Source organism: Ambystoma mexicanum, chromosome 2p (genome assembly GCF_040938575.1).
Source record: "Ambystoma mexicanum isolate Mex_15411 chromosome 2p, UKY_AmexF1_1, whole genome shotgun sequence".
NCBI lineage: Eukaryota > Metazoa > Chordata > Amphibia > Caudata > Ambystomatidae > Ambystoma > Ambystoma mexicanum.
This window is the reverse complement of record NC_090923.1, coordinates 878,466,228-878,476,870: the sequence shown is the minus strand read 5'-3', so window position 1 is coordinate 878,476,870 and position 10,643 is coordinate 878,466,228. Positions and strand designations below refer to the sequence as shown.

At 47.8% G+C, this 10,643-nt stretch overlaps 1 protein-coding gene across 2 annotated transcripts in view; it reads left to right on the top strand.

Moving 5' to 3' along the window:
• Nucleotides 1–4,276: 4,276 nt before the first annotated feature.
• The window catches only part of NPAS1 (neuronal PAS domain protein 1), a 670,224-nt gene continuing 663,857 nt past the window's right edge, over nucleotides 4,277–10,643 (top strand). The window contains exon 1 of one of the 2 annotated variants that reach the window (XM_069644570.1): nucleotides 4,277–4,637. In XM_069644570.1, coding sequence (XP_069500671.1) covers nucleotides 4,492–4,637 — 146 coding nt within the window. In that variant the 5' untranslated portion in view covers nucleotides 4,277–4,491. The remainder of the gene's footprint in view (nucleotides 4,638–10,643) is intronic. The other variant, XM_069644571.1, reaches the window with a different exon arrangement.

Here is a 10,643-nt window from a genome sequence, read left to right as displayed (position 1 = left end):
GTTGTGGACACTGGAAACAGCAAACCAGTGAAGAGTAGGATTCACCGGATGTCCAATAAGGTCATGGACATCATCAAGGAGGACGTTTCCAAGATGCTGTTCCTCAAAGTGATAAAGTGATCCAACAGCACCTGGGTTAGCCCGGTGGTACTGGTCCCTAAACAGACCAGTGGTGGAAAGACAGAAGTTTGCTTTTGTGTGGACTTTGGACTACATGGGGCTCAATTTTGTCACCCCATTCCTCAGGCAGATGAGCTCATTGACAAGCTCAGGGCTGCCAAGTACATGAGTACCTTTGACCTCACAGCGGTGTATTGGCAGGTCGGCTTGACAGATGGAGTGATATAGAGGTCAGCATTCTCAACCACAGAAGGACAATATCAGTTCAGTTTGCTGCCCTTTGGGTTGAAGAATGCCCCTGACACTTGTCAGCGGATGGTTAACCAGGATTTGTCTGGGCTGTAAAACTTCAGTGTCTCCTACTGAGACTACATTGCTGTGTTCAGCCACACCTGGGAGGATCACTTATCCCTCCCGAAACAAGTGCTTCCCAGGCTGTAGAATGCAGGTCTGTCAAGGCCATGAAGTGCCAGATAGCACAGGGCATAGTGATTTACCTAGGCCACCTGGTCAGTGGAGGTAAGAAACAACCTCTAGAACCAAAGGTACAGGCTGTGTAGTATTGGGACACCACCACCACACAGACGCAGGTGAGAGCCATTCTAGGTGTCACTGGGTACTACCGCTCATTCAACAAGGGGTATGGGGCCATTGCCATGGCCCTGAATGAAGTAACTTCCAAGAAAATGCAGAAGAAGGTAACTTGGACCCCTGCCTGTCAAACCTCCTTTCAGGATTTAAAGGACAGATTGTGCAGGGCCCCCGTTCTGAAAGTGCCAGACTATGGTCAGGAGTTCATTATCCAGACAGACACCTGTGATTTTGGGTTTGGAGGCGTGTTAGCATAGCTGAACTCTCAAGGGGTACAGCAACCCGTCGCCTACATAATCAGGCGATTGACAAAAAGGGAAAGGAACTGGGCTGTCTTTGAAAAAGAGACTTACCTAGTTGTGTGGGCCATAAAGAAGCTGAAACCCTCCATCTTTGGGTTGCACTTTACGATCCAGCCAGACCACCGGCCTCTTTGATGATTAATGGCCATTCAAGGGGAGAACCCTAAGGTTTGGCGTTGGGCTATATCCCTACAGGGATTAGATATGGACATCCAGCACAAGCCAGCCTCCCAGCATGAAAATGCTGATGCCCTCAGTTGGTACTTTAACCTTGATTAGAAACTAGATCCTCAGTAGGGTGGTGGTTCACATGTTGAGGCTTGGGGGTATGTGAGGAATTCGACCATCCGCACTGTGGGTGTGCGCTCACCTGTTTTTTTTTTTATTTGAAAAGAAATTGAATGATGGTAGATGAACTTCTGATAAATGTGTGGGGCTAATTTGCACACATTTTCCTATGCTCACCGCACAACGTACACATAGAACTGTGTACTCTGGGTGGACACAGCCTATGTGCACCTTCCCCCCTTTCATATTTAGTTTGTTTTATGACAGCCAAGAGTACATCAGGGCATCGCAGAAGGGGAAGGGCAAAACCTTCCTCCTGCCATGGCCAGCCTAATTAACTATCAAAGGTTCCATGGATCCGCCCTGTCTGTTTGTCTACCCTCTGCGGCAGCAATTAACATAATTAACATACTAATAGCGTATACTTCAAACCGGTCCAGATGGGGCCTGGCTGCAGAGTTTAAACAAAGGAGACAGGAAACCACAACAACCTTTGATATGCACTGTGTGAAACTGAAGCCATCTGCCACCCCTCAGTATCAAGGGCAGTCAACTATCAAGTTTAGGACAGCTGTTTTACAGTAGTCATCCCCAGAGGGAGACCCCATTCAGAAGGTACGGATGTGTGGATTAATGTAGACAGAAAGTCTGCTCTTGCACAGCTTCAAAGAAGATATGCTGCTTTAATCACAGAGAGCTCCATGAACTAGAGAGACCCTTTGATCCACAACAGACAGGCAGGTGTGTGGGACTTAGTATTACATGTTTTCACCCCTTTGCCTTTTCTGTTGCAACACACTCTGGTTATGAGGTTGCTGGGGGGAACCCGGGATTGGTTCATTAAGGTATGCTTAGCCTGCACCAATCACTTTGGCCCATTTGGCTTTAAAAGAGAGCTGAGCCCCTCTTTTAGGCAGATCATCTGCAGACTTCGCACAGAGTAGCAAGAAGAACTCAGAATTGGACCCTGGCTGAAGGTACAGTGTACCTTACATCTTCCGTCAGTGAATGAAGGCCAGGACATCCAAGAGGGAAGCAAAATCCCTCCCCTAAATATCTCCATGGGAACAGAGGGAGATACTGAATCCAGAAGACTCTCCAGAAGCTCCCCAACCGGTACCCAGCCAGCACACAGCGTGCCCTGCTAGGCTCTGCAGCAAGCTTCCTAGGTGCAAAGTGCCAGAGAGTCTCTGAACCAAACTAAGGACAAGACAGCTGCCTGTAATACTCTCCTCAGCTTTGGGCCATCCGCCGTAAAGGATGACACAAGCCCAGTGAAGAAGCTAGGAGGAGTGCATCAGCAAGCATCTACTGACGTCCGCCTTAAAGCAAATTTTCGAGCCAGTCGAGCCCCTCGAGCTGCAACCGACTGCACCGCTGACTGTTGTTACACCACAGTCGCTCACGCCGTTTGTGATGCCTCAACCAGTGCTTCAGACCCACCAACCATCACTGACATAGTGATTCCTGACCCTGAGCCGCCGTGTAGCCCAGCCTGCAGCTATCCGTCCAACCTCACTCACCGAATTGCCTGCTGCGTGATACCCACAGCTGTCTCCCGTTTTAAACTATGTTGCAGAAGCTGCAAAGCTCCCGGAAACGCCTTGACTCTGTCGAGCACCAAGAACTTCTACCAGCACAAGGTACATTAAGGTTCTGTCCCCTTGGTACTTCTTCGAAGGCCCCTGGTGATAGTTTATGAACCATTCCTCCCTTTGTGTTGACACCAAGTATCCTTGAACTATTGAGATTAATTACTTTATCGACTACCCTCTTGTCAGTATCCAGAGTGCATCCCTTTTCCTTCTTTGAACTGTCTGTCCTCTGCATTCCTTTTCAAGGTAGGTTGTATTTTGTAGTGTTCTAGAACTGTCTGTTGTGATAATAATAAAGTAGATATTTGTATACAACCTTGACTGGACAGTCCTTTTTATCATTGGGTAATAATTGCATTTTCACTGTGTTGCAACTAACCAAAGATCCACGACGTTGCGGCGAGAAGCCTGCTGTTTCATTCACGTTACCAAGGAGGTTTGCAATTTGCTTGTTTCCAATCTGTTTGCATCCCTTCTAGTGTACTTGAGGTGTGAGGCTGATTGATCGTTTAGAAACAGATATTCAACCCTGGAGCACTGGTGCCCCAGAAGTTAATTTGTCACAGTTTGTATTTTTGGCCCACCCACTCACTGAGTTTCTTACAGCCATGATTCTGTAAATATTAATGTTTGAAGTTGTGTATATGTTGGGAACACTGGTGGTTTCTTTATTGGTGTTGGTGCTCATGTCCTAGCTGGTGGTGTGTTGTGCTGATGTTTGTATTTGCTTTGTAGTTGTCTGTTTTGCATTTGCTGTCTGTGGTGGTGATACAACTTAAGCTGGCGCGAACAGGTGCATTGGGATTTATGTCTGCTTTGAAATTGGTGTTGCCGTTGGTTTGGGTGGCTGTTTTTGTGTTCATGTTAGTGTTTGTAGTAATTTCCATGTTGGTGTTGTGCTATATTCCAGTTTGTGTGGAGGTGCTGTTGCTGATGCTTGTATCCGTTGTTATGTTAGTTTGTACACGTGTGCGTGGTGTGTGTGTGTGTGTGTGTTGATATTGGTGTGGTATTCACCTGGAGCAGTCATGCAGCTGCAGAGTTGACATTGTTGGCATGCTCAAGCATGGAGCTGCTGGAAACCATGTTGGCCTTGTGCTACAAGTTCGTGCTCTGACCCAGTGGTGTAGGGCTTTGTCCTCCAGTGTCCAGCGCCGGATTCCACGAAAGGGTTAAATGTTGTTTTTTCTCAGCATCAGTATGCTTGGATGTGTGCGCCCGTGTGTGTGTGTGTGTGTGTGTGTGTTTATGCCTGGATATTCAGGGATGTAATGGAATCCCCTCCCCCCAACTCCTCCAGTCACAATGTCCGCTAATCAGCATTTGAAAGGCAGGACTGATGGGCTGGAAAAGGGGGTGTGTGTGCGGGAGAGAGGGGGAGTAATAGAGAGAGAGGGAGTGAGACACACACACAGAGGCAGTGAAAGCCTCGGCGTGCTCTGCAATTCATAATGACTCCGGGAGGCAGGAGGAGGAGGAGAGGGGAAGAAACGTGAGCGGCTGGAGGAGCCACTGAGGGGCAAGTGCAGCGTTTCCCACCAGACAGAGGCGAGACTGAAGTCCACTTTGGGGGACACCCCTCCCCCGGGTCGTCTATGGAGTACCCAGCCTTCTGCTGCCCGCTGCCCCAGCGCATGGTGGGCTTCCACAGCCTCAGGAGCCAAGGGGAGGAAACCCAGGCGCCCCTGAAATCAGACCACCAGGGCCAGGCAGGGGGGCCTGAGCCCGACATGCCAGCCGGGTAAGGACCTTTATATTAATTGAGGGTGTGGGGGTCCGCGGGGGCTAGCGGGTAAAGGGCTCTCGGCTGCACGGAGAGGCTGCAGCCGGGGACCATGTGTGTTGGAAAATGCGGGGGTGCGCAGGGAAGCCCAGTCACCTGTGTACACACATCCCCTCGGCCCACCGTCCCTCGCCTCACCACATGCGATTCAGAGGGCGGTATCGGCTTGTCTGGTGGCAGGAATGGTACGTGAGTTCCCCCTCTGTCTGGAAGCACATGGCAGATGGGTGTCCTCTGCGCCTTGCCCCGCTGCTCCGGGCATCACTTGGAAGGCATGGCTGCGCAGGGAACGTGTGCAGAGAATACCGGCGAAATACAAATGCACTCCCCCGACCCTTAAAACGCGGGATTCGCATTCAAGCCGCGCCGGAGAGACACTTGTGGGCGTAAGAGTGGGCTCTGCACCTTCGGAGGGCGTGTGGCAGAGCGACTCCCAAGGCGTGAAGCGCTGCTTCTCTGGTTCTTTTAAATATAGATGGTGCAGGGGGGAGGCTGGTGGGGGCAGGGGGCATACATAAGGGAACGGGGGAGGCAGAGTACCAAGTGCCGGTAGATACAGCTGTGGGGAGGGAAAGGCTGAGAGTGAAGTGATTAAGTTCGCTGGTGGGCTGCTGGGAAGGGAGTTGGATTATGCATAACAGGTGAGCAACAGGGGGTGGCACAATGATGCAGGCCGGTCATAGGCTTCTCTGTGACCCTAGGGGTGTGGTGTATCTCGGGGAGAGAAAAGTTTGACGTGGGGAAAGGGAGCTAGGGAAGTGAGAGGGGCTCAAAGAAAAGAGAGACTGAAAGATGCAAGAGAAATGGAGGATGGGGGTAATAGGGGACATGCTGCAGGAGACCTTGTAGTGTTGAGAAGGATGGGGCCCGAGGGAGAGGGGGTAGAGAACAGCAAGCGAAGGAGGGAAGTCTGGGCAGAGGACCAAAGGGCGGTCAGTGGAGGGAAGGACGAGCAATACGAGGTGGCTTCTTTGAGAAGTTGGGGGGAAGAGAAAGATGGGAGTGAGATGGAGCGCAATAGATGAACTATGGGTGGGAGCTACGCAGAAGAAGGAAGGGTCCGCGAGTATAGGCTGGGCACTGGCTGGCCTTTGGCAGAGAGGGCGAACAAGTGGAGAGAGCAATTATGTTTGGGCTGAGGAGGAAAGAGGGGGTAGAAGACGGAAAAGCGGGCAGAGGGGAAAGAGTGCCGAGAAGAGGGAGGAAGGGTCGCGGGAGGGCAGCTGGGTAAAAGAGTTGACATTTAAGCTTTGGAGGGAAATAAAGTAGCGGTGGGAGGAGCCGGAAGTAGGACAAGAGAGGGAGCACCAGGCTAAGAAGGCAAGAGTGAGCCAAGGGGGGGAGGGGGCGCATGTGTGTGAGAGCATTGGGGAATGGGCCGAGCAGAAAACATTCTGCAGACGGGGAAGAGCGGCAGAGCAGGGGACATTGGACGAAGGGCAAGGGGGTGTTGGGCGTCAGGCAAGCAGGGCTGAAGTCCTAAATTAAAACGTGAGGGGACTCGTTAACATACCAATTGAATGTGGCGTCACCAGAAATTAGCATATCGAGGTGCCCACTCCTCGACTTGAGCCCTGAACGCAAGCGCAGTCAGAAGGGACAGTCAGAAGGGACAGTGGTTCTGTAGAGTGACGGGCAGGGCAAGGGTAAAGGAACAGACAGTGGGGTGATGATAACCGAAAAGGAAAGTTTCGGTAAGCAAGGGACTTTTGAGCAAAGCAGAAAAGTTACGCCTGAATAGGTTGAAGACAGGAGGGAAGTTTGTAAACAACATCAAACGTTGGAAAGAGAGGGAAAGTTGGGCTGGGGCAGAGATGGCCAAGCCAAGAAATTCTGAAAGTTAGCCGAGCCATTGGGAAAAAGGGTCTAGTTAGGCACCCAGATATTTTGTAAATAATAGATGTGATATAATATGCTGTGAAGCAGATTAGTGTTCACTCTCTGCAAGCATTGGCAGCTCTCTCAAGATTGATCAGCTCACATCATTGGCCGCTTGCGCGGAAAGAGCGGCCAACCGAGCGGTGCACAGCATTCATGAACCCTGGTGCCATCCTTGCAATCAACACAGTAGCAGGTGCACTTACTGTGGCCAAATGCAGCCATGCTGCTGAAGCAACATCAATTCCAATTGCACAGCTTGTCCAGGTACAAGGGCCAAGGTTGGGCGGAGCCTCTGTAATTTGGCTCACCTTTCAGGTTCTCAGAGACAAAGGCCATTTTGTATGGTAACCTTCATTTCCTAAAAACAAACATGACCATTATTGCATTCATGACTTCAATGCATTTTTGCAGCTATGGAATCCGGGTAGACTGTTTTTAGAACCCGTGTCTATTGTGGGGGAGAGGTGACAGACAGCTTGCTTCAGTCAACCCAGACGGTTTCATTTGTATCCATTCACTTTTTATGAAATCGCTCAATGGAAAATCTCAGAGCGCAGAAAGGTCACAAGTTCACAGGTGTAGGCATTGATTTAAAGAGATACTTTGGAGGGTCACAGCAAGAGAAGTCTAAGATGAATCAGTAATACTCATTGGACCCTGCAAAAGAGGGTCACCTGAGGGCTATGGCGAGAGGATCCTGATGTCAACTTGGACAGGTTGAGCGATCGATATGTATAAACCTGAGCCAGTATAGCCACCGTAAAACGAGTAGGTGTAGGTGTCGCTACTGATGTACACTGCAATGCCCAGCAGCCACACACACAGGAAACGGTCTGAAGGATCATATCACATTTGTATACAGTGCTTCATCACAGATTCGTTGGCCTTCTAAACGGTGTAATAACCCGTAGCAATATTACCCAATTTAATGGTACTTGTTTGATTAACCAACCTCAAAAATATGAAGGGCTCAATCTGTCATTCACAGGCGAGTACTTAACAAACTGAGCTATATCAGCATTCTTACACATGCGCTAAATCACTGTAGATCGATTGGTTTTGCTCAGCCGTGGTGCATGACACATATGTTGCACCCTCTTCAACTTCTCAGCTTTGTACGTGGCAGCATACAATTGATCTCTCAGTTTCCCTCTGCTAACTTTGCTATTTCCTGTAAAGCAGATACGAAGATGACTGCAGGGGAAGAAAGGGCAGCTATTGTTGACATAATGGCGCCTGTACTCTGTTCCATTGAGGAGGATGTTTCCATTTGGTTGTTCTGCCCTTCGTTAGATATATCCAAGGTGTCCTGCTGCACTCTTTCCAAGATGGAACATGTTTATTTTTTAAGTTTTTGAAGGCGAGATTAGATGTGATGGCATTGTTTGCAGCCCTCTAGTCCACATTTAGGGCGCCATTCTAGCCATAACTACATTTTCCCTTACACTACTTTTCCATACCCTGCAGAAACACTGGGGTCAGAAGGCTCCCCATGCAGGGCGTGCGCTGCTGAAAACATGCGTGTTTATCAAAGGGGGTGAGAACCGCTGGCCTGTTGTGCTTTTCCAAGACCAATTGGCTCATGGAGGTCATGCTGCACAATCATCTCCCATTCTCCTTTTTCGACAAAAATGTCAGTCTCCCATGATGCTTTCTATTTCTCTTAGACTCTTCTCTCTTACTCTATTTGTCTCTCTCTCGCTCCCTTTGCCATTTCTCCTGCTTGTCTTTCCCTCAAAATGCACGGTGTGGGCAGGGTTGTCCGAAGACTAGAAAGGGAAAAGGTTTCCCAGACAGCCTGTAAGCGCATCTTTCCAAAAGCCTGCATCGCAACCTGGTACACCGACAAATGAGTATTTATGGCACATGACAGTTTGCAATCGAAATTGGGTTTTGAATGATGAAACATATCATAGTTGGGTATCCAGCCAATATATCTAAACATTTCAGAGTAGTAAATTTCAGAGTGGACCATAATACCGAAAAACACAGCAAACATGAATTAAATAAATACATGATAGTGGGGTTAAAATGGGTTGGGATGAGTTTGGGGTGGCTTTAATAGGGTAAAAAAACAGGTGACTTGGGGGGACCCCCCCAAATAAAAATAAATAAAAAATCTGTGTTTTTCGGTATTTTGTCCGTGATTAAATTTAGCACTCTGTAATTGTGGTTGGTAAAATCACATATTACCGATAGTTCGTCTCTTTCCCAAAGAGAGTGCAGATTTTCGTCCAAAGGGTTGAACAGTTGAACAGTTTATGTATGGGGGAGTTTATGGTTCGCATATCAGAGGAGCAAGAATCTGAGAAATGAATGGGTCTCCACCAAACCTCTGAGCCAAGTGTAAAACACATTTATTGGCACATTTCCATGCCTAAATTGCTGCAACTGTGGATTCGTCACCAAAGGTAGCACCATAAACCTCCTGCTCATGAGAGAAACAAACTGAAGAATTATGCCACTTGTGACACCTCTGATATTATTTATTCCGTTAAATGCCTATATGGTCTATACTACATTGGGCAATCTAAATGTTCAGCTAAGCTCAGGTGGAAATAATACAGGTCCTGTATCAGGAACCAAAACCCCAATTTTGCGGTAGCCAGACACTGGCATGAGAAAAGGCACAACATTTCACAAATCAGATTTCAGATTTTAGAAACTGTGACGAGATCTAATCCACATGAGAACCTCAATGCTAAATTGGACAGAAGAGAGACCTATTGGATCGACCGTCTTGGTACGCTTACACCAGACGGAATGAATGAAGAGATCAACTACTTAAGCTACATCTGATTTTGTGTAACCATGAAGGATAACATCTGCATTTTTTCCTTGCATTCTACATTATTTTCGGAACCGAAATATGTTATCCCACCATTCTGTATAAGACATTAGACTCCACCGACCAGAACTGAACTCTTTGCATGTCATGGCACATGGAATGGTTTGGACTTTTTCCCATGTATAGTAACATTTCACAGTCTTTCTTTCTGTAACTGCACCCTTGTGTGCGTATGCACACCAGATGATGTGCATTTGGGCACTTGACTGCCAGTGTCAGGCAGTGCACATCTTACAAATCTTACTTGAGTATTTTGTTTTGCATTTGATCCGAGTTATCATGCTTGGCCACATTGATTATATTACCTCTACTTTGTTCCACATTGCGGGTCTGCGCATGAACACCTTGCGTCTGCATATCTACATCTCTGCTTGAATAATGAAATTTCCTAAATCCATTCTCCCATTTTGAAATGTTTTCTTTGTTTGAACACGCCTTATCACCCGCTACTCGCAGAACTACCATTTTAATTTATTTCCTACCTTTGTGCCTGCGCATCACGGCCGTTCTGTGTTCTCACAGGAGGTCCGGGATGCGAGGTGCCGGTGACGTGGGCACGCCCCCTTGTCTGACATGTCATAATGCCAGTGCTCAGCCCTGACGAAGGAGTTCCCTCCGCAATGCATTGGCTTATGAGCCCAAATATATGAGGTTGCTATTTGCCTCAACTGATTCTGTCATTAAAACCTTTTTACGATGCAAAACGTTTGGAAACTTTAGAATACAACTTTTTTGCAGAACAACTTATTCCTTGAATTTCTTAGTGTGAACATTTTGCAGCGAAACACCCTGAATCTACTGACCAGCTCCTCTTGGAGAGCAGTGTGTGAGCGTCTGGATAACTGTGTGGTTTCCACCCAGTTTTCTTCTGTTACTGGAGTTTATGGTTCTCCCATCATCATCATAGTTTATTTCGACGATTGTCATGAACCGAAACATATATACATCAGAGGTTACAAGATAACGACATTAATAACCCCCAGTAACCACATTCAAATTTGAATCTAGTGAAGAGCATGTGGATCTGGACTAAAGAATAAGGCTAAGCAAATCCCTAATTTGAAGATCATACCAGACTTAAATGGTTATGACTCCTGTTCTGCAGAGTTCCTGGATGTTTGGCCCCTACTGTATAATGTATGGTCCCTGCTCTGAGGAGCTTATCGTCCTGACCTAAAAAGTTCATGGTCCATGGGTTTAATTCTGTGTGGTGCTTAGACCGAAAAGGGTGTGAT